This window comes from Nymphalis io, chromosome 30 (assembly GCF_905147045.1).
Source record: "Nymphalis io chromosome 30, ilAglIoxx1.1, whole genome shotgun sequence".
In the NCBI taxonomy this organism is placed as follows: Eukaryota; Metazoa; Arthropoda; class Insecta; order Lepidoptera; family Nymphalidae; genus Nymphalis; species Nymphalis io.
This window is the reverse complement of record NC_065917.1, coordinates 6,268,002-6,293,993: the sequence shown is the minus strand read 5'-3', so window position 1 is coordinate 6,293,993 and position 25,992 is coordinate 6,268,002. Positions and strand designations below refer to the sequence as shown.

General features: G+C 34.6%; 1 protein-coding gene across 4 annotated transcripts in view; it reads right to left on the bottom strand.

Annotated features, from left to right (window-relative positions):
• The window catches only part of LOC126779889 (segmentation protein cap'n'collar-like), a 129,111-nt gene extending 107,334 nt beyond the window's left edge, over positions 1–21,777 (bottom strand). The window contains exons 1-2 of one of the 4 annotated variants that reach the window (XM_050504044.1): positions 21,535–21,777; positions 4,733–4,837 (exon numbers count right to left, since the gene is read on the bottom strand). In XM_050504044.1, the coding sequence (XP_050360001.1) occupies positions 4,733–4,816 (84 nt within the window). In that variant the 5' untranslated portion in view covers positions 4,817–4,837; positions 21,535–21,777. Of the gene's footprint in view, positions 1–3,777; positions 4,035–4,732; positions 4,838–21,534 lie in introns of those variants that run through there. The other 3 variants (XM_050504040.1, XM_050504039.1, XM_050504042.1) reach the window with 3 other exon arrangements.
• Between the last annotated feature and the right edge of the window lie 4,215 nt (positions 21,778–25,992).

Genomic DNA, 25,992 nt, shown 5'->3' with positions numbered 1-25,992 from the left:
AAATGACTCTACTCCACCTGATGGTAAGTGGTAGTAGAGTCCAAATGCGACGACGTCCAGTACAGTCGGAAAGAATGCTCTGTACTAGCCGTCCCCGCCTTGCCGGCCCGCAAGATGCCTCTTCACGCCTCGTTTGAAGGAACCCGGGTTGTAAGAAGAGGGGAACACGTGAGCTGGTAAGGAATTCCATTTTTTGGTAGTGCGACAAAGAAAGGAGTTGCCAAATTTCTTTGTGTGCGATGGAATTGATGTCACAGTTAGGCGGTGACATCGAGAACCAGCTCGCGTGGACTTAAGAAGGGAGGGGGAAGCAGGAATTAGAGAGAATAATTCCTCAGAGCACTCGCCGTGATACAGTCGCAACGCAATTGTAAAGGTTCAAGGGTGTTTGTGACCTTTACGAATTAATATTAAATAAAGATTTTCATTTCGAATTGATTTGATAAATGTTTTTAGCTAAAGGCATTTGAAAAATCTATTTCTTTATTTTTACTTCATAATTATAATTGTCATCTGTATCGTCAGCCTCTCATTTATCTCCATTATCTCATCGCCAATCAATATTTTTAAACGTTTAAACGGTGGATTTAAGATAGAAAAACAGATACTAAAATTAACTTAATTCAAAGTTTAGATCAAGTTTTTCAAACTCGCACACACACAAACACACATTATCCTTAACTTAAGTTATTATTTCACTTTATTATGGTTATTTATATATTTTTTTTTATTATTAAGTTTTGACTTAGTTTACTAATTAGGTTAATGCTCAATACTGTAAATCTCAACTGGCTTAAGACATTCAAAATAATTTTAAACAGTCTGTAGACGTGCTTTGTATTTTGTAAAATAAATAATAATAAAAAAACCTATATTTTTTTAACGTAATTTACATTTATACTTTAAAATGTTATTGAAAGAAACGGTACTAGCCCAGCACATTTTCATTGGTGGTAGAGCTTTGTACAAGCTCGTCTGGGTAGGTACCACCCACTCGTCTAATATTCTACCGCAAAACAGCAGTACTTGGTGTTGTTGTGTTCCGGTTTGAAGGGTGAGTGAGCCAGTGTAATTACAGGTACAAGGGACATAACATCTTAGTTCCCAAAGTTGGTGGCGCATTGGTGATGTAAGCGATGGTTAACATTTCTTACAATGCCAAAGACTACGGGCGTTGTTGACCACTTACCATCAGGTGGCCCATATGCTCGTCCGTCTTCCTATTCTATAAAAAAAAAAACATCCAGCACTGGGACATTAAAATTCCATACAAATACAAAAACAACAAACAATAGTAACACGGATCTATTTTTCACCATTAACCTTCAAAAAGCGTAAAAACGGTTGCAATACTTTTCAACGTCCAAGAACATCGTAAGCGCGATTATATTTAGCCAACACGGCCATTGAACCTGCGTCCGAACATTCGCAAGGACGTCAAATAAATATCTTTTTCATTAATAATTTATATACAATATCTAGAAATAATCAAATTATATTCAGTCTATATAATACTTCTAATATCGAAGTAGTTTCCGAACGCAGTTTTTGAACAACCATAGATTTACATACTTCTGACTTCACGCCAATATCTCTGCTGTATTATACACTACAAACAGTTCTCGATTAATATATATATATATATATATATATATATATATCTATTTATAATACAACACTATTACACTTAACTACTTATATATTTTTTACTTCTAAAGTTACGACGAACTTCGAAGCAAAACGCAATTTCACGAATACGACATCATAGATTATTCAAGATCAATGTTATCGCGTCATATCAAAGTTTATTTGCTCTCTTATGGTTGGAATAGGCTGTACGTACCTCTGTACTCCTGACAACGTGTTTGTAAAATTGCACGATTACGCATTAAAAAAATGCCGAGTGGTTAGAACGCGTTAATCTTAACCGATGATCGTGGGTTCAAGCCCGGGCAAGAACTTGTTTATAATTCATCTCGTGCTTGACGGTGAAGAAAAACATCGTAAGGGAACCCGCATGTGTCTAATTTCATTGAAATTATGCCACATGTGTATTCTACCAACTCACATTGGAGCAGCATGGTGGAATAAGCTCCAAACCTTCTCTTCAAAAGGGAGAGGAGGCCTTAGCCCAGCAATGGGACATTAACAGGCTGTTACTGTACTGTACTGCATTAATAAATAATATTAGGATACACACATCAGTCTTCTTGTTATATACAAGCATTTAATGTCATGAACCTGACTGTTAAATAGAAAAACATTGCACTTATATGAAATTGAAACAATGTAAAGAATATTTATTTAAAAAAATTACTCATACTGGTTTATTGTTAATTAATTTCATGAGATTATTGCCACATTTGAGAATAAGACAAAGCCGAGGAGCAATGGTTAAAATGTGTGAATTTTATTCTTAGATTCCTTTTTCAAGCCCGTACTTAATATGAACTATCACTTGGCAATGAATGGAACGGTCAATATTTCTTACATCGCCAATGTTTATATATGGTGATGACCATGTAACATCAGACAGTCCATGCGTCTCCTTACCTATTTCATTAAAAAAAACTAACATCACAACCTTGGAAACCGTGGTGTAATGTCCCTTGTGCTTGTTACACTGGCACACTCACCCTTCAAATTTGAAACCGTCTATTTATTTCTTTATAATATTACTATTACAATATGAACCAGGCTAAATATGTTACATATTGGAATATATGAGCTAACAGAATGAGTTTTATCAAAATTTATCCAGTGTTGCACATACATAAAAAATAAGAATTTACTTTAGACTTTTTTTAAATAATAATTGTTTTATTAACACAATCTTATTAAAGTTTAAATTAGTATTATTGGTATATATTATCTAAAGGATTGTAAGGAATTTTAATTATTAATAATACTAATTAATGATCTAATCAAATAAAGGATAGATTCACTAGTAAGCACAGTTTTTTTTATATAGCAGTTATTTTTCTAGCAACAAAAATTAATAGTAAATAACAGTGATTTTAAATCTTGTTAAAAACTAAGATAAAGCCTAATACTTTAAAGTTGGTGTCTTGGTACTGTTGTACAGGTATATTCATAATATATAGTGTACATATTAAAAACAAAACAAAAATGAACATACTTTTGCAAGGTTGCACATTAGAACATTCCCTTGCATTCAAATTTACTTTAATATTTAAATATTGTTAGAGAAAAAACTCATGTTTTTATTGACAATACACAACAAAACTTTAATGTATGATATTTTAATTAATGGGTGCCTCATGGTTTCAATACTTCTTAAAGAATAATAAATAATAATTCAATTTTGTGTTTATCTTTTTATAATTTTTAAATATTTTTTAATTATAAGGAAAAGATATTAGCTTTTCCTGCCTTATGTTTTAAATGTATACTAACATTGTTCTATCTTTATTCATTGTTATTATTATACAAGGTAATGAAATTATATTGTAAGCGATTGTAATAAATAATATGCATAATAAATAACGTTTGCTATTATGTTTGTTTATTCATATTAATCGTGAGCTATGTTATTTGAAAGTATACAAGATTCTGATAAGAACTGATTAGATAAAGAACCTTTGTTTGAAAAAAAACTAACCCAACAAGTCGACGTGAGAAAGAACCTTTATTTTTGTCTGTTTCATGTCAAAGGAAATAATTTCATGAATGTTCGTCGATAATATATATTTTGAGGTTACTTTAAATGTTTGTTAAAGACTGCCGTATTAATTAACTAATGTTACGCTCCGTTACCTTCAGTAACGGAAGATATCCACAAAAAGAGGTAAAACCAATGGAAAAACGGCGAATTACTTTTTCATTTGTTTCATGCAGGTCACTTTACAATACGATTACACAGGGACACGATATTTCTTCCAACTTGTGCCGCACTATACTTATTTATTAACACTCGAGTAATAGTTTTAGAGCCACAATTACACTATTTCACAATAATTTTACGTTTTTATATCACAATAAAACGAAACAAGATTATACTATAGTAAATACTGTTTGTGACTGACTTCGGATCGAAACTACGGCTGACGACACGTCATTCTGACAAATGAGTGAGACGGAGCTATAGCGAGGAACGAAATAGATTTTACTTGATATTAATTATAAAAAATTAAATGCGGATATAATTCTATCATACAATCTACTTTATCATACAATTACTGCATAATATTCAATCATGAATTAATTATTATATATTATTTATCCTATGCTTTATGCATCTTACAGCGCCATCTGTTATCAGACAACATCACTTTTAAGTATAAATATTGATTAATCTATTGCTCGCTAGAGTTCAGGCTTAGCTAAATAATTTTTACAAACATATATTAATTATAATATTAATACTGGAACAAGTAATAAGCAATACTACATTCGACTTGTAATGTTTAAATATATAAAATATGATTATACAACTAGCATAACTTCCATAACAATTAATTACTGTTTCTAAATTAGTGTTTTTATTCAAAATTCTTTAGCATAAACACTCTTCAACAATTTACCTTTCGATACATAACTCATTTTTAAGCACTTATCGATATTTACTATCGTTTCGTAAAAATACTAAAAATCTTAAATAACTATAAAAAAATATTAATAAAATTTGTAGAAATATATTTTATCTTAACGATAAAACCTTCATCAGTTCACACTGGCACACTTTGAAGGTATATAATTTAATTTTACTCACCGGTATAAATTTTTTGTTGATCGTTGCGACATCTATGGGATCGGGGCTCAAGCTCCTCATCGTTGGCATTACTTCATCTAGCATTTTTTTTTAATTTTCAGAACACTGAAACAAAATGGTAAAGTTCTGAATTTAATATTTGTCTTTTTCTGAATTTTATATTAATGATATAAATCTAGTAGGAGTAACAAGTGTTTTATTTTCATCTGGTAAACATCACTAATATAAAATATTATAAAAAAAACCTAAAACAGTATTTCTAGCTTGTTGTTTTTAGTTTGTTTTTACTGAACTTACACAATTTTATGTCTTTCTGAACGGTTTTTAAATGAAGAAAGAAAGAAGAACTAGCAAGAAAGACTAGCATATTGCACAGGATTTGTTATAGTATAAAGTATTGACACTGTTAGAACCCAGACATTTTTCTCGGCAGAATAGAGGTTTTGCAGTCCTATTTGCAGTTGGCATCAAGACCAGCAAAGCGAAGTAGTAACATAATAAAAATATAGACCAATCAAAGGTCTTAATTATAATTTTCAATTGGTCTGAGAGTAAAGGTGAATTAATCTTACAATTATTCAAAATCATTTAGCAATTATTTTGTGCGCCATCTATCGAGCAATAGCTGCAAGCTTAAAATCACGCCATTATTAAAACGCAATATAATTTGGTAAAAACGATAATCGATTGTTTAATTTTTAAATTGAACGCATATAAACAATGATAATTACTCATATTTGTTATAGTTTATATGTAAGTTTCTTTTATATCTTATAACACGCTAACTACCCGCCCCGGCTTCGCACGGGAAGAATAATACATATAGCTATGAAAATGAAATGATATTTTCGAACGTCTTCAACATTAATTAAACTGAAATATGACATATTTCAGCCAATTTACATGAATCCTTGATGAACTATACACCTAAACGTTCCTCCTGAATCACTTCGTCCATTGGTGAAAATAACATGAAAACACTAACGCGGCTTTATGAAAATTATCTTTGCCTTTTGTTAAAAATCCTAATCTCGAATCGAATGAAAATCGAATGAAAAAATATGAAGTTTTCAATGAGAATTAGCTTAGGAGACTATTAGATTGAAGGTGTCATAAATAATATTATAGCTAATCATAAATTCTAGAAAATTAATTATTTATTTAATTTTATCTTAATGATTTCTTATTGAATCTAAAGCGGTTGCTACACTGTGTCACTTTTGGTGTACATCCAAAGAAAACATTCACGTCTTAACAAACACAATTATTTAAAAAAATATTAAAATGCCTATGGTTTCATTCTGCGCTCACATCCAGAATTTCTTAGAACAATTTCCATCGCTCTTTCTTCGAAAATGCGGGATTTTCATACAAACTTAAATCCCCTTTATCATTATATTAGGGGTTATATTTTAAAAATCCCCTTAGTGCTACTGTTAAAAGGAACCCAGTTAGTTTCAGTAGCTACACGTTGTGTTGATATGTCAGACTGTCAGTTACTCTTTTATATATCGATTAGATTAAATTGAGTATTGTCATAACGCCACAACGCCACGTGTAATCAGGGTCTATGTGTACTGTAGTTAACACTTAAAATGGTTAGTTAATCAACAATTTTTGAAAATTTTAAAAACCATATAAGTGTTTGGATACACTTTTCAACAGCCTGTAAATGTCCCACTGCCGGGCCAAGGCTTCCTCTCCCTTTTTGAGGAAAAGGTTTGGAGCTTATTCCACCAAGCTGCTCCAATGCGGGTACGTGGTATTCGCATGTGGCAGAATTTCAGTGAAATTCGACAATCGGTTTCCTAACGATGTTTTCCTTCACCGTCAAGCTCGAGATGAATTATAATAACGAACCAACCAACAACCCACGATCATCGGTTAAGATTCACGCGTTCTTACCCCTGGGCCATCTCGGCTTTTTATAGCTACCAAATTAAAAAATAAAAAACTGTTGACAAACAGATGAGAAAAACGTTAAACTTTTTTGTTGCCTATTTATGTATGTATATATAAGTGTAAATACATCTTAAGCGTTGCGAGATAATATTATGTAATTACATTATATATTGTGCAATCATTCATAATGGCGCAGTGGCTAGAATACGTCATTATTGATAGAAGATTATGGGTTCAAGCCCAGTCAAACAGCAATGATTATTTTGCGTTTTTTTTTTATATAAAATGGGAAGGCGGACGTGCATATGGGCCACCTGACGGTAAGTGGTCACCAACGCCCATAGACATTGGCATTGTAAGAAATGTTAACCATCGCTTACATCACCAATGCGCAGTGTAATTACAGGCACAAGGGACATAACATCTTAGTTCCCAAGGTTGGTGGCGCATTGGCTATGTAAGCGAAGACATTTCTTACAACGCCAATGTCTGTGGGCGTTTGTGACCACTTACCATCAGGTGGCCCATATGCTTGTCCACCTTCCTATTCTATAAAAAAAAAATCTCAACCCAGGACGAACCGATTTTGATTTAGATTTTGTTGTTATTCTCTTAGCTGCAATTAAAAAAAATCTGTCCAGCTGTTTGATTGTCATCAGCTTTTCTAATTGTTGAGGATTGTGTACTTCTACTGATCTGAACAATTACTTCATTGATATTACAATAACCTCGGCTTGATGCTGCACCATCTGGACTCAGCAAACCTATATATGCATATATAATTCTTCTGAATGTTTGTTTGACACCTAACTCCCAGGCTAGATTGATTTGGATGAAATTTTGTGTGTATGTTTCAACAGGTTCCAGGATGGTTGTACAAAATTGTCCCCGGAAGCTGGTGGCGCTTTGACACCAAATGAGAAATATCTGAATGGCAGGACGACGTCTGCCGGGTCCGCTAGTATATTTATATATTTAAATATATACAACAAACATATCAGAAAATTATATTTGTGTGTGTTTGAAACGATTTTTACTCGACTGCATAGTCAGTAACTCTTTTGCGGGGCGATGTATTCGGTTCTACAACACGATCCCAGAAAGCGTTCAAAATGCCTCAGTTGCTAAATTAAAAGAATGTAAGGGAACGCTTATTTGCTAAAAGCTATTAAACAATTAATGAATTTATGGATGCTATCTTTTTTTTTGTAAATGGAACATGATACACGTGAAAAAAACCCGCTGAGTCTTTCGCCGGTTAATTTCAGGGCTGGGTGTTTCTTTTCCGAATCGGTGGTAGTTTGTGGCCTGGCTACCAATAAGTAAGTGTAATGTTTCAATGTTGAATAAAACATTTTGATTTAATTTGATTTGCGTGTTATATGTATGTATATATATGTTAATAAACATATTATTAAACATGCTGAGTTAGCTTGTAAGTGATACGCAATTGTAAACAATCATTATCAGTGTGTGTTAAGTAATTTTAAGTTTTTCGTGTATTGCGTTTGCTTCCTATTAAATAAATAAACATTATATATGTTTTTTTTTTTAATTTTAAAATAAACTTTTATTATAGAATAACTCTACTTATAGTAATCTTGTAATTTATGAACGACGTCACCAATTGACGTCATATAAAATAATTACGTATATTTGTTTTGTCTTACCAAGTTTTCCTCAAAGAATCACGAACATTCATTATATATTTATATACATACGTGCAATATACCTCTGTAATACAATGCTGTACAGTTCTATAAGAACAAACTCGAAATTGACCGCAAAGGTCGTCAAATGTCAGAGAGTGATATGCGACATTGACCATTATACTTATAACATTTCAAGAATACACGGATCAAAATAGTATAACACCATTGTCGGTTGTCAACATTTAAATGTTTGTAAATGAAAACGATTGCGTAATGAAATGAGTTCTTACAGAATCGTACTGTTGTTCATTAAGAATTCAATTCGTATCTCGCTCGTGAAGTATCGATAACCGACTGTGATACGCTATTTTGACGCGTGTATTCTTTAAATTATATAATTATTAAATCCAATGTCACATAGCAATTTACATAATGGCTGTGCCCGTTATTTCACCATTCCTGTGCATTATTTATTGTGACTGCAAACGATACCTTCACAGGAAGTTGTGTCTCTTTAAAACTAAACGTAAATCTGTTTTTTTAATAAGTACTTTTTATTAACTAACCGACTAACTGGTTCATTTTTCGCCCAGAGAATCGGATTTGCGATTCAAACGGGGAAACGCTGCTAGCATTCTTGCCACACACAACGCGGCCACGTTCTGTATTATTTTTAATTTTTATTACATATTGTAATAAAAGTAATATTTACTGTACGTTACCTTAAAAAAATGCAACTAAATAGTTTGCTTGAAGACGCTGACCCACGGGGGCGGTGTTGTAACGTCACGCGAGTGAAACCACGAGGATTAACTAGTAACAGGTAGTACGATAAAACGAATGCAAGAAACACACACCGAAGACGTGTTCGTCACTTGCCACCCACTTGCGGCTCCTTTTAATCGTACTGATAAAACCTTCCACATTACGATAACAAACTTCGAACGTACACGTATTATACACGGAGATAACGTAAGCTATTTAAATATAAGAAATAATTTACTGGTGACAGGAGGGCTGGTTTATATTTCGACAAGAGAATCTGAATTGCAATTCAAAGGGTAAATGCTTCTTGCTAGCAGCCACCATTCCATGCGGTCACGATTTGTACAGTAATTTTAATATTTTTAATTTTTATTTATATTTTTGGAAATATAATGCTTATGTAAAATATTTAAGCGAAACAATTGCTTCTTATTCTAAATATTTTAGATATAATTGGGTTCCTTAGATTTTTTTGATGTGTAAACATATTAGCACTCGGTACAGGGTAGGGGCTAATTGAGATTTCGAGCGTCACAGCACGCGTAAGATTTCGAGCGTCAGATGACGTCAGCGTTAGATGTACTCATCAATTCTCTTAAGTACAATGGCACTCTCATTTTTATATATTGAAAATTTGTTTTATTTGTCCAGGTCACATTGCAATAATTTTCGTGAAAGAAAACCACGCCTTTGGACTACGGCGAATGTGCATGGCAATATTTCTTCGTCGTCTAATTTATCATTACATTTCGTTATTTATATGGAATGATGTATTCGTTTTATGCGCTTGAGATGCGATCCAAGTGACCGTGCCAGCGAAGGTCTTCGAAAATATCCTTTGATTTTCGCATGAAGTACCGAAGTCTTTGGGACATTTGTGAGCTTAATATAGCGGAGCAAAGTGTCCAGCTTCGTCCTAAGCACCGAAGTCCTTGCGATGATTTGACTCCAAACATCGGTACCGCGAATACTAGCGTTATCGCTATGAATATTATCTTAATATTGCTACCGCTTTGTGATGAGTGCGATCTTTTTAACTTATTCGATAGTCAGACAGTTAACGTTAGTTAACTGCGATTTGTATGGAATTAAAACAGCGCCATCTAGTTATAATAATCGTAATTCCACTCAAACCGATAAATAAGATTGAAGATTTTTTTTTAGACTGTCTATTGCTATTGGCTTCTACAGCGTCGCCGGGCGGGATGGGCGAGTTGAACTCAAGCCGGATGTTGGGAGTCACATAAGGGGCTCAAGAGAAACGGACGTCCCAAAGGTGCCTCCTGTGAGGCCGGATCTCGGCTTAGGACGCCGAAGTCGGGGGGAGGGACGTGTGCAATTTAAACGCAGTCACACGCCTAGGCGACGACGGGACGTAACGAATGAGGGTCGTCGACCCCGGCGGCGGGGTCGGTGCGTGTTGTTTGTGTTCAATAACAAGTGTATGTTGGCAACGGTGAGTCTATCGAATGGATTGAGTAGGACGTGCTTAGGTCGCCTACGAGTCGAATTGGGTAGCTCTAAGGGGCTATACGTGCACGCCTTAGTGATGAGCGGGTTAGCGTGTTGCGACGCTTTATCGAAATATCTAATTCAAGACGTTTAGCGTTTGTAGTAGTGAAAGGTCAGCTAATAAATAAATAAACAAATATTTTGTATTTTTTTAATAATATGTAATACTTTTTATAAGTATGTACATAATATTATACAATTAGGAGATATCTTGATTCTACAACAGCGTTGTTAAAAAAAAAACGCGCGCTAATTTCAAACCGCCACTTTGTCAGCGGAAAGAAAGGTAAAGTAATTAACTCATTATTGGCGCGACTTGTGATGTGTTGAATGTGTTCAAATGAGTTATTTGTATTTTTAAGAGTAATTATTTACATCAATTTGTATGATTTGGTGTTCTATTTTTGAAAAGATAAATTCGAGGTTTTTATAAAATCAGTTTCACTTCTGGATGCATAATGTATAGTAAAATGTATATTTTTTGTGTACCGCACGTATGTTGTATATATAATATCTTGTTTTCTCAAATATTTAAAGTGAATTGTATTCTTTTTTTTGAGAAATAAATTCTTAAACCATAGTATTAAACTAATTTCTTAAACTATAAACATTTAGATCACCGCTTACATTCCATTTATGTTGATAATATTTCGTTCTGATATTATGTAAGGTCTTCTTTGCCCTGAAATTACTTTTCCTGATCGCAAGCATTTAGTCAAACATTTTTTCATTCCTTTATACCTTTGTAATGCCAATTCTATTAATCTAAACGATTAAAATACGTTCCCGCTTCAATTCCAATCCAACTTTTATTATTCTATATTTCTTCGAATCGGATTCGAAGCGTTATGACGTCATGGGAGGTGGCGTTGCATTTTAAGTCTTAAGTCTCTCAAATGAATAATAAGTGAACCAAGCGTCAGCTGACGCACCATATTCTACCGCAAAACAGCAGTACTTGGTATTGTTGTGTTCCGGTTCGAAGGGTAGTGAGCCAGTTTAATTACAGGCACACATAACATCTTAGTTCCCAAGGTTGGTGGCGCATTGGTGATGCAAGCGATGGTTAACATTTCTTACAATGCCAATGTCTATGGGCGTTGGTGACCACATACCATCAGGTGGCACATATGCTCGTCCACCTTCCTATTCTATATAAAAAAAACTCGCGATGGGTTTAGATTTAAGCGGTGGGAGGTTGCGAAAGTGGTAAAAAAAAGTAATAGTACGCCGGCTGAAACTTTTTTCATGAATAACATCATACTGAGCTGAAAAAAATATCGTCAGCTGCACAGTAGGTTATGCGTAAGCTGGTAAGCCGGCTGGTGTTGACATAGATAATAAATCTTAATTAAAGGCGCAGTAACAGTAACAGTAACAGCCTGTTAATGTCCCACTGCTGGGCTAAGGCCTCCTCTCCCTTTTGAGGAGAAGGTTTGGAGCTTATTCCACCACGCTGCTCCAATGCGGGTTGGTAGAATACACATGTGGCAGGATTTCAATGAAATTAGACACATGCAGGTTTCCTCACGATGTTTTCCTTCACCGTCAAGCACGAGATGAATTATAAACACAAATTAAGCACATGAAAATTCAGTGGTGCTTGCCTGGGTTTGAACCCACGATCATCGGTTAAGATTCACGCGTTCGAACCACTGGGCCATCTCGGCTCCAATAGCTTAAAGGCGCAATTGCTCTTAATAACAACACGGTTATTTCTGTGGAATGATTTGTTATATATGATATTAAACAGTGCGTTGAACCCGGGGACTTTGTTTCCCGCCGTATCTGTCTCTCTGAACGCGATCCTACCGACAGCATTTCCCTACGGTAACAGTCCATAATTTTTTAAATAGTCTACAACGCCATCTATCGGACTATAGCGTAACTATTAAGCATCGCCGCGTTCAAGCAAATATAAAAATGTTATCTTATAATAATAAACATTGGCTCAAATAATGTATTTATATAAGGATTTGGAATTATTAGATATCATTAGATATTCTCTCATTAGATATTCTATCGCCAAACAGCAGTATTATTATCGTGTTTCGGTTTAAAGCGTGAGTGAGCAAGTGTATCAGGCAGGTATACTGGTGGTAGAGCTTTGTGCAAGCTCGTTTGGATAGGTACCACCCACTCCTCATATATTCTACCGCAAAACAGCAGTACTTGGTATTGTTGTGTTCCGATTTGAAGGGTGATTGAGCCAGTGTAATTACAGGCACAAGGGACATAACATCTCAGTTCCCAAGGTTGGTGGCGCATTGGTGATGTAAGCGATGGTTAATATTTACAGTGTCAATGTCTATGGGCGTTGGTGACCACTTACCATCAGGTGGTCCATATGCTCATCCGCCTTCCTGTTAAAAAAAGGCACAATGGATATCATCTGAGTTCCCAAGGTTGTTAAGCATTGACGATATAAGCGATAGTTGATATTTCTTACAGAGTTTTACCATAAAAAAAGTTTATCTATATAGGATGCTTAAAAAACTATTTATTAGAGTCGACCAAAGTTTAATTAATACAACGTGTTCCCCTCCTCTTACAACCCGGGTTCCTTCAAACGAGGCGTGAAGCATCTTGCGGGCCGGCAAGGCGAAGGCGGCTAGTGCAGAACGTTCTTCCCGTCTGTACTGGCCGTCGTCGCGTTTGGACTCTACTACCACTTACCATCAGGTGGAGTAGTCATTTGCCCTCCCGGCGAATATAAAAAAAATATATAACCTAAATTTCTCAAACACATAAACCATTATATACTATATAAATAAATATACATTTGCGTGTTTGTAGTTATTATATACGTTTTGTTATGTAGTGAAAACATTTAGATATAATTTATCTTTGAGATAAGTGACTTTGAATAAATTTAACAAATTAAACTCTATGGTCATGTTTTTGGAGTCTCATTTTCATTAATTTTTATCTAGTCTATAAATAGTATACTGAGATAACATAGTAGGTATGCTGAGCAGGTTATAATTGACATAAATATATAAGAAATACTAAAATTATACTGATACTTAATAGGGAATGACATAGTTATTGCTATCACACAATTAACAAAATCTGGTGGTTACTTACTGGTGGTAGGGCTTTGTGCAAGCTCGTCTGGGTAGGTACCACCCACTCATCAGATATTCTACCGCAAAACAGCAATACTTGATATTGTTGTGTTCCGGTTTGAAGGGTGAGTGAGCCAGTGTAATTACAGGCACAAGGGACATAAAATCTTAGTTCCCAAGGTTGGTGGCGCATTGGCTATAAGCGATGGTTGACATTTCTTACAATGCCAATGTCTAAGGGCGTTTGGTAACCACTTACCATCAGGTGGCCCATATGCTCGTCCACCTTCCTATCCTATAAAAAAAAGTCCCTCTATCGCGTCTGTATGTCCGTGATAAACTCAAAAACTACCGAACGGGTTATCATACGGTTTCCACCAATAATATCCTGGGACATTATTCACACACGGCCATCTGATCCCAAACTAAGCTTGTACAGAGCTGTACTATGGAAACCAGACAACTGATATACTACATATACTATTTTTCTTTTGTAAATACATACTTATATAGACAATTACACCGAGACTCAGGACAAACAGACATGTTCATGCACATAAATGTCTGTCCTGGATGGGAATCGGGCCCACAACCTTCGACGTGAAAGGCGAGTACTTACCAACCACGCCAACCGGCCTATAATTCATTAATATTTTCTATAAACTGGCTGAAATATAAGTAGAATATGTCAGATAAAGTTTTACTTGCGTTCAACGCTTACACCAATAGCGTTATAAGTATTACAATACAATCGTTTAATATAGACCCTTATACAGGCCGAGCGAAGCCGGGACGGCTAGCTAACTTAATCGAAGTCAGGGTCCTATATTGCATATAAATATACTAGCTGGCGCGGTTTCCGCCCTCGTGAGTTGTAGCGTAATATTAAATAGCCTATTACCTTCTAAGAGAAAGATGATATCAAATGGTAGTAGCGAGCTCGCTCGCCTGGGTAGTATAGTTGTGGTACGGTTTGAAGGGTGAGTGAGCCAGTGTCCCTACAGGCACAAGGGACATAACATCTTCGTTCCAAAATTTGGTGGCGCGTTGACGATTTACGGAATTGTAATTGTACAACGTCAATATCTATGGGTGTCACTTTCCACCAGGTGGACTTGGACTACCAGTTTAATAATTAAAAACAAAGTACACTTTTACGTATTTCATTAGTTTAATTTCTAACAACGAATTTCAAGATTTTAAAAATAAAATATAGTTTGACTTTAAAAATATGAGTCGAGATGACCTAGTGGTTAGGACGCATGAATCTTAACCGCTGATCGTGCAAGTTGGACCTGCGCCTGCGGTATTGCTGCGTGTAGTACTGAGCCAGTGATAGTGAACATTACAAGTGGCGACGAGAATAAAGGTCAGTAAATAAAAAACGTTACCTACTTTAAATGAATGGGAGGTGAGAGTACGAAGTGTTTTATTGTTCATGAAATCTAACAAGTCATATTACAATCTATTTCCGGCATGAATTTATTTTGATATAGTAAAGGTAACCTGTCAGATCGTTAAGGAATTTGTTTATACAAAATAATTCTAATGAGTAATCTAAGATTTCAATTCGCCAAACGGTGAAATCGTATGTAAATTCCTTAGGTTTTAATAATATTTAAACTAATAGAACAGGTGTTACTGTCGGTTGTTAATATTTGGTCCTTACTTATATGAAATTGGCGTTTTGTACGGGAGGAATAGTCTTTTTTTTTTTTGTAATATATATTTAATTAATCAAAGTATGCACCGTTGTTATCTATGCACTTTTGCCATCTCATGGGTAATTCATTGATACCTTTACTAAAAAAACCATGGGGGCGAGAATCAATAAACTCTTTGAAGGCAGTTTGGACTGCCGCATCGGAGTTGAATTTTTTTCTTTGTAAGAAGTTGTCCAAACTCCGGAAAAAATGGTAATCGGTTGGAGCAAGGTCCTGGGAGTACGGTGGATGTCGCAGACATTCCAATTATAGCTCATCTAACTTAGTGGTTGTTTTTTGTGCAGTGTGTGGTCTTGTGTTGTCGTGAAGCAGCAGTGGCCTAGAGCGATTGACTAATCTCGGTTGTTTAGCAGCCAGTTATTTATTTATGGCTTGCAGTTGCTGACAAAAGATATCTGCCGTAATCGTTTGGCCAGATTTTAGAAAGCTGTGGTGGTTTGGTGGACTAGCGCCGGTGTCGTTCACTACACCAGTGTTGTCTGAACTATTTTCGATTTTCTAATTGTTCTGCTGTATTACGCACTATAAACGGTTCTTGAAAATTTACCTCTATTTATATTATATATTCCACTTAACTATAACTTTCAAAGTTCCGATTAGAGTCGCTGACATTGAAAACGCAATTTTTTCTCGAACCCATAGTGAATATCATATATTATTCAAAATCTCGACCAATGATATCGGTGTCAGTTTTTTTTTGGGTTTATTCCTCTTGTGGTTGGAATAGGCTATAGTAGACAATCTTTAAAATAACAAATAATCGCTCGTATTATTCTATAAATATAAAAGAATAACTGGCCGACTATCAACTCACAACCAAAACTACTGGCCAGCATCATGAAAATTTGCAATATAATAATTTGGTGATAAATGGGATGAAACTTCGTAAGAAAATCTTTCATATTTGAAGAAAGAGCTAAGGAAATTACTTAGTAATTCTGAACTACGCGAGCGAAGCCACGTGTATAGCGCTAGTGTAATTATATCAAGGACAATCCCAGTATATTATCAATGAAGAAACAGGAAAATGTTAATTGGACACATAGTGATTTGTAAATTTCCCAATGTGAATCACATGAATGCGTTGGTTATAATACTGCTAAATTAAGATGTACAACGCACGTGTCAAACGACCTCGTCCACTGGCTTATTACGTCGAAATTACTACTTGTGTTCGCGTATTGAAATGGTTGTGTTAGGTACACTGTTTTCGTAATAAACAAATTCCTACGCATTTGTAATATTAGTAGGATATAATAATAATATTCATTATATTGGTATGGTAGCACTTTCTCTTTGTCAATATTATAAGTAAGAAGTATTATTATATGTTAAAAGTTTTTGTTACGCGATAATAGATGGCGCTAGTAGTACGTTAAATCGCGCTGTAGCTAGTTTTTGAATTACAAGGAAGATATTATTGTTTTCGTATAGCATAATGGAGATGTTAACAATTATATTTACAGTAATTTTTATAATATATAAAATAAATATTAATTAATATTTTTTTTTTGTATTATTTAAGCAAAATTAAAGTCTAGATATTGTCGTGTTAGAATAACATGCTTGGGAAGTGAAGTGTACACTCTTATAACGCGGAGTCGAATATTTAACATGTTGGTTTCGGTTTCGTTGACAATGTACTTTATGATAATCATGATCTGATTCTGCATCCAGTATTGGGACCAGATGAAGAGGCTCGACCATCACTAGCATAGATATACACTTTTGTATGTAGAACCTTTTTTTTTCAATCTAAAAGTTATCGGTACTTAGCTCGAAAAAAGTCGCGATGGCCCAGTGGTAAGAACGCGTAAATCTTAACCAATGATCGCGGGTTCAAGCCCGGGCAATCACCATTGAATTTTCATGTGCTAAATTTGTTATAATAATTCATCTCGTGCTTTACGGTGAAGGAAACCTGCATGTGTCTAATTTCACTGAAATTCTGCCACATGTGCAGTCCACCAACCCGCATTGGAGCAGTGTGGTGGAATAAGCTCCAAAACCTTTTCCTAAAAAAGGAAGCGGAGGCCTTAGCCGAGCAGTGGGACGTCAGGTGGCCCATATGCTCGTCCGCCTATCTATACTAAAAATAAAGAGTAGTTAAGACGTGAAAGCTTAACAGACAAACGAATTAACTTTCGTTAGTTCGTAATATTTATTGTTATTATTTATATATTAACGAATATCAAATATTTCTACCAATCAACAAGCCTTCGCGATTCGTATATGTTATTCATTCAATTAGCGTTATATATTAATACAAGGCTGTGACATACACACGCAATAAAGTTATATATTAGGCCGTATTACAATACAACACGGTGTCGCCATTTCTGACCTTGTTAAATATATTATTTGTTGTAAATATTAAAAAGTGTGAAAGTTTTTTTCAATCACACTAATATTGTAGTTTTGTTTCGTTGTTTTTGGTGTGTAGGTAAGCATTTTGGCGCTCGGTAAACGGCAGGTGCTAACTGAGACTTCGAACGTCAGACGAGTAACCGTGAGATTTCCAGCGTCAGATGACGTCAACGTAAGATTTGTTATTGTATGCGAGTTAATGTGTGCGTGAGATCGGTACACGAGCTCACATGTTTACATTACATTACAAATTCATACATTACATACACGCAAATCGTACTAAATCGATTGATATGGAACTTTTATATTATTGTTTCATTTCGTTAAAGCCCATAAATATCCCAATGCTGGACTAAGCTCCCCTTTCAGGAAGGTCTTCCTTTTAGGAAGATTTGGAGCTTTTCCAATGCATGTTGATGCTCACGCGATATATTATGCGAGTTTTCTCAATCTATAAATACAAATTAATCACTTAAAAACTCAGTAATCCTTACGCGAGTTCAAAACAACTATTTTCGTTTCATATTTGTGTTAACCATCACGCTTCAACACAGAAGTGGCTTTATAAAAGGGCGCGGTTGGGCGACGGCTCAGTGCGTCCGAGTACTCCTAACCAATTTCATTTATTAGACTTGTTAAAGTGAAAACTTTTTAGGCGCGTTGCGCCGGTTAATCCTAAGGGATAGACTCGTGGCTTCGCGTCGCCGACATTAGGCTAATGTTAATATAATGAAATCGTTGAAAGTAAAATAATTTAAGTATTGTGGACATTAATGAGGATAATAATGATTGAAATTTATGTAAATAATAACATTATATACAAATAATATAAGTGTATTTTAACCATTGTTTATTTATATTAAGCTGTCTTAATATTTTTACCCGAGTTTGCGACATACTGTTTATTTTGATGAATAGTAGTGCCAATAGTAGAAATTGGACAAATACATTTAACAGTTTCAAGTTTTTTTTATTTACATTTTTCACGTGATTTCAGCGGGTACGGGGACGTTGTAACAATCTCAACCAAGCGCTGGTACTAAGCGCGGCACTGCCTCTATGTACCTATTATATACACGCAATTTAAAAATATCAACTTTGCTTCCCGCAATAAAGCAAATTGCTATTATTAAAACTTGTTTTGTATGTATGTTTCGTCACTAAATATTATAAAGCAAAGTCCACCGCCGCGTCTGTCTGTCTGTACGCGATAAACTCAAAAACTATCGAACGGTTTTTCATACGGTTTTCACCAATTTACGGAGTGATTCATGAGTAAAGTTTAAGTGTATAATTAATTATTGTTTTGTGAAAATTGGCTGAAATATGACGATGATTGTTGAAGATGTCGGAAAATATCATTCCGACTTTACTGACGTGCGGTACGTAAACCAATAGATTTATATGTATTACGATATAAACGCTTAATGTAGACCCTTGTTTTTTTATCGCTGGAAAAACATGTTACGCGTTTCCCCCACGGGAACAGTTGTATGTGGGGCTCGCCGGTGTCCAAGGCGCCGAGTACGCCCCGAAAGTCGGAATACCCACTCAAAAACCAGCCGAACCCTGTTCGTCTAAAAGAGGAGCGCAACGGGATCGCAAGCCGGTAGCATGTTTAATGTAGACCCTTATTCAACCGGAACGAAGCCGGGATAAATAGCTAGTACAGAGACATATTCTATTTAAATAAAACTTGAATGAAATGTTAAATAAAACAACTTTTGATTTGATTAAACAATCAAGGCTATGGAACGAGTTAACAACACGACCGATCTCGCTTTTCTGAACAAAATGGTAGCAGTTAAAATTTTACTGTCGAAATACAAATAAAAAAAACTGATAACGCGGAGATTATTCATTAATTTTATATATCCCTATATACATTAACATATCTTCGTTTTAAAAACAAATATATAACACAAATAAGACGCAGCGTGTTTCGGTGAACTTCTTAGTATATATTATTAGGCATATAAGTAGTTTCGCTTCGCAGTTACGCCCGCTTTAAATTTAGAATACTGTCTTGAGAAGCGTGAATGTTATCATCACTCAGAAGTCGCAGGTATTTTTGACGTGAAACGTGTATTGGCGCGCCGTGGTGAGCAGAATGCCGTGACGGCGAACGACATGATCTCAATGCTGTCATGTCCCTTCTCTGCTTATGTTAATTGCTATTCGAAACGGTAGTTTGATACATAACAATTTGATAAAGCTTACTCACAAACTTATCTTTCCAAAATTTATCGTAATTTTTTTACAACCATTAGATTTATTTCGACCTCTTTAGAGTTCTCTACCTCAAAACGGTTCAATTTTTTTTCTATCATTTTTCGCACCACTAGTTAAAAGTAAGTAATGCAATATTTTATCTGTTGAAGAATTTACTGTACTCTTTTTTATTATCTGTTTTAAATATGGTAATGATCTTGCATATTTATGTATATAAATTGATTTCGTGTATCTCGGAAATGTTTCCTATTATTTGGCTTTAATTTTTTATGTAAGATTTTGATCTTTTGATTATATCATATATATTTCATATATAAATTGGGAAAGACAAGCCGGTTGAATACATATTTCTCCTCTGCAATGCTATTCTTTAAGAACTCACTTCATTACTAACCAAATGTCGACAGCCGACTTATGATATACTATTTTGATGGTTGTATTCTTTTTTTTTTTTATAGAATAGGAAGGTGGACGAGCATATGGGCCACCTGATGGTAAGTGGTCACCAAACGCCCTTAGACATTGGCATTGTAAGAAATGTCAACCATCGCTTATAGCCAATGCGCCACCAACCTTGGGAACTAAGATTTTATGTCCCTTGTGCCTGTAATTACACTGGCTCACTCACCCTTCAAACCGGAACACAACAATATCAAGTATTGCTGTTTTGCGGTAGAATATCTGATGAGTGGGTGGTACCTACCCAGACGGGCTTGCACGAAGCCCTACCACCAGTAAAATTTATTAATTAAGTATTCTTGAAATGTTATGATTATAAGGGTCAATATCGGATATCACTTTGACATTTCACGATCCAATTTCTACGATGAGTTGATTGATTTATAAAATAAATACTAAATATTATTAATACTTATGGACTTACAGACTTCAGATTATATTTAATATATTTTTATATTGATGCAATACAATTTTAATGTGTAAATAAGACCTTATTAGTATTTATTATGCTCAAAAGCATAAATCTGCATTTGTAATGTAGCATTTGCCCTGTTCGTTTATTAACTGGTTATACAATACTGGTTACAATTAAATTGTTTTTTTAATATTTAATATTAATAACTCTGTGCATATCGATAACAGATAATAAATATGTATTTAGTTATTAACGATTCATACAGATGGCGCTAATCATGAAGATATTTTTTTTCGATATTTTAATAATCTGTCTATCGTTTATTATAAGTGAAGTAAGATAAAACACACGTGCCTCAATCAATATCATATAAAAATAATACTATTATATATGTGATAGTGTGTTGTTATGTATCGACTGGTTTTTCTGCGTGTTCGGTTATATTATTACTTTTTAAGTAACTAATAAATGTATTTAAAAAAACAATCATGTTTACATATCATAAATATTTAGAATTTATTTATTTTTAAATTACGATTGTTATAATTGCGCACTATCCATTGACGATTTTGCAAATGCAAATAACTAAATATTCTTTTAAAGAAGGCAATGTATACGTTTCGTTAAAAAATAACACAATTTCAAATGTCAATGGTTACATGATCGATTCCAATAATTGTATTACATCATGTTTATAAATACTTACGGATATATAAAGAAAAATCCAAATAAGCACTACACTTCACTAATAAAATCACAATTTAATGTAATTGAACCGAAAAACTTATTATATTGGTCGGTAAAGTTTTAATAAAAAAAAAAGTAATACGCGCCAAAATGATAATGCGGGCAAATTAAAACGTACGTTTATGTTCAACAACTTTTCCGATTAGTTTGCGTCTTGGATCACGTCGGATTATACCAATAAGAGACGTAGTAACGAGATGTCAGACAAGGCACGACTGAATGCTAAATGTAAACAGTATGTGATGCATATTATTAACTCGTGATAAGAAATGATAAGAGGTGTTCGTGAAAAATCATGATAAGTTTATCGTTACACATTTTTAAGTTCCTTATTAATATTTGTTATCAAATTCAACTGAGGGTTAAATACAGAAAAATATTTAAAATTTTGTGCCATTTGTCCGTCTCTAGAAAAAACAGTGTTGCCACCACTAATTGTTGTTTTCCCCTGAGTGTTATGTTTTTACGACGATATTATGTATATGCACAATAATATATAACAAAAAAACAGAGATAATTATTGTTTAAATATGAGGAATAAAAATAAGCTTATAATACCTTGGTTTTCGCATTTCGCAAAGTCAATACATCCTTCCGAAAAATTAGGAGAACCCCAAGTCTGGCCACACTGAACATACATTAACAAGAGATTGGCTTTGCACTTTTGATTTTTCGAAAGGTCTCTTGAACAGATGGAATCTGTGTTTATTAAAAATGATTATTTTAAGTGTTTTCCTTTATCTACCGTTATCCGAAGCTAAATTATATCCATAAAGTTTTCAGTAAATTCGATTTATTGTTTGTATTGAAATTTATTAAATTAGGTATATTAAAAAGGATAATAAAATTGATTTAGAACAATTTGGAAGAATGAATATTGTCTTTGTCAATTGCGAAGATGTTGGTATGACGAATGTTGGATGACAAAATCGTACATTATGTAAAATGATTTCTAGAATAGCAAAACCTGTCGTCATCGTGGAATACAGTTTTTGAAAATCTTCAAAAGCTGCCATTTTAGGATACATAATGTCTACTTGAGTTATACTTATAAAATATTTGAATTACTACGTAGTAGCTGAGTGTTTATTCGGTTTTAACTATCAAATAGCCATTAACTTAAAAAGAGATTTAAAAACACAGACAGACAAATTTTATTTATATTGTATAAATAATTATGACCCAAATAATTGTAAATTGAGAGAAATATCTCACTTTCACTTTGGTTATAGTAGGAGTATAAACGATAAACGAACTCATGAATGAAAAACTTGTGGCGTTTACATTAAACCAGTTTTCGTCCGCGACTTCGTTCGCCTTTCGGAGATTGGGGCAGATGTTACATATAAAAAGTATCCTGTATCTTTTCTTGATCGGGGCTTAAGCAGTTCAGTGTTTAAGCTTTCGCATTTATAATGATATAGAACACAGAACAATGTTGAAACGATGTCCCTTCTCTTACGTCACACTCCAGACCACATCCAGACACAGGGCAATTGACAGCTAGGCCGAAATAAGTCTAAGATTTCAACCGTTACTCACTTTTGTCGTCGGACAAATATGGAAACATTAATACACTTACAGGTTACCTCATCTCTTACCACGAGATGAATTATAAACCCAAATTATGGGCACGAAAATTGCGTGGTGCGCGCCCGTTTTGTTATATGTGTGTTAGTTAGACATTTGCTTATATGATAATAATGTCCTCCAGACCGATTTCGGCTACGGCAGCCAATCTTAAGAGAGGTTAGCCAACTGCGCAGGATATATTATAGTGCACGAGTGTGTACGCAAATACAGGTGCACTCTCTATTCCGTAACTCTCATAATCCGATGGGACGGCAATCCGACACGAACGAAAAGAGTTGAGACGCAGGACCAACGATTCTACGTGCTTTTTAAGCATGGGAATATACACACTTCCAACTTCCAGACTCCGGGCTGCTACTGAAAATTTGAATTTCTGATAGAAAAACCCAATAACTTTTTATTGGCCTGACCTGGGAATTGAACCCACGTAACTCCGGGTCTGCGGCCTTATCAAGCCACTAGACCAACGAGGCAGTCGCTTATATACATGACTTATATTAAATTACTCTAAAACGTCATTAATTTATTTGTTTTTTCCTGTTATTTAATATATAACATATGCATATTTTATAGGCAGGAAAATCTATAATAAGCCTTTGTTTTAAATAAAACTGTAATGTAACAAAATGATAGTTTTGATTGACATCAAAGTCCATTTTATCCTTTTTTAGATTATTTAAACAAAACTTTGTTTTTTGTTCTGTAAACATCTTATTCTGTACACGGTAACTTCGAGCGTACGAGTAAGCGTAAGATTTCGAGCGTCAGATGACGTCAGCGTAAGATTTGTTATTTTAAGTGCGTTAATGTGTGCGTGATATCGGTACATGAGCTCGTATGCTTACACAACAATTCTTCTAAACACCTTGGTACTCACATATTTTTTTTTTAAATAATAGTTTATCATTAATTTGATTGATTAAATATATATTAATTTGATTTATTATTTTAGATAATTAATAGCAACTTGAAATCAATCTTATCTTTTTGCGTTTACTTATATATATTATCTTTTGATATTTCGGAATCTGTAGTCTTCAATTGTTTTCAAGGAAATTTATACGTAACAGAAAAAGATATAGAAATTGTTATTAACTTAATATGAAATTAAAAAAAAAACATAAATAAGTGTAGTTTCGTTAGTATATTAAATATATTTTTCTTATGTAAATTGTAATATAAATTGTAACGAAGTACACACACAAGAGAGTAGACAGTGGCGGAGAGGGGACGTGACGTCATAGGAGAGCGTCATGCCGTTTGACGTCACGGCATACGAGTCGGCCTTACCCCCGAGACGCGTCAGTAGGCGTTTCACATCAAAACCCCAATAATATTTACTGGTCAGTCCACCTTGTAATTTTCCTTTTTTACATTATAGGTAGGTGGACGAGCAAATGGGCCACCTGATGATAAGTGGCCACCCATAGACATTGGCAATGTAAGTTAACCATCGCTTACATCGCCAATGCGCTATCAACCTTGGGAACTAAGATGTTATATCCCTGTAATTACACTGGCTCATTCACCCTTCAAACCAGAACACAACTATACCAAGTATTGCTGAGTGGGTGGTACCTACCCAGACGAGCTTGCACAAAGCAAAATATTCCCGTGTATGTCCATCTGTTCGGTTTCATGGCTAGACGGTTACTTTCAAATTTATAATATTAGTATAGATGTCGCATAACACTTTTTGATATTTCAATATCCCGCGATAACTCGAGTTCGTACTCGGCCCCGGATTTATATGTCTAGGCATAAAAAACTTAAAACTTTTTTTAAGGCTGGAAAAACGCATTACGCGTTCCCCGCGGGAACAGCTTATGTAGACTCGCCGGTTTTTAAGGCGCCGATTACACCCTGAACATCGGACTACCCACTAAAAAACCAGCGGTAAAAACCCTTTCGGTCTTTACGAGGAGCGCCACGGGATCGCTTGCGCATGCTACCGTAAGAAGGCTTCAGCCTAAGCCAAGCCAAAAATAATATAATTTTACTCTATCCACTTTTGAATGAGGGCCTTCAAATGTTAAACTGTCTGACATTGCATCTCTAAGACCGGGTTTTACTTACAGTAAGACCCATCAATTCGTAATACGTAGTTTAAAAAATAAACAAACAAAAAATCGGTACTATTTCATAACACTACAATGAGTAAGCGATGATGTAAAGCGATAAAAAATATAGAGTAGTCATGGCCAAATAACTTAATTAATTTAGAAAAAAAAATCTCCGCCGCGTCATAAATAGATTATTTGATTATTAGATCATTAATTAGATATTTAGTTATATTATACTTGCTTGGTTGTAATGAGGAGCACAAGCTGATCAGGCTGAACTTAGAAGTTAAGTTACTTAACATTTCGTCATTAATCGTAGCATACCTTAATAAGTAATTTTTATATTATAAAACGTGTATTTTTTTTTAAACAAATAACCTTGAGAAGAAGCAAAAAATAAAATCAAAGACCAAGCTGATAGTTGTGAGTTTCAAAGGATAAAACATCTTCATAATAACATGTACGTATTAATAATATTTAATTTATTTTGATTAGGATATTTTGATTTGGGATGAAAGGTCGATAACAACCTTAGGCCTTACCTTTAACCTCACCTGCTCGTGGTGCATCCTGGTAATCAACGAACGAGGCTCTGGCGACCGAAATCGTGGTGGTATAACCACACACATGCGGGAATTCGAAAGTGCAAATCCTGATAGCGGACAGCAGCGCTATTAGTGAAAAATTTCCAGCCACTGCGGTCACCAACCCGCCTGCCAAGCGTGGTGACTAAGGCAAACCCCCTATGAGCGACGACACAA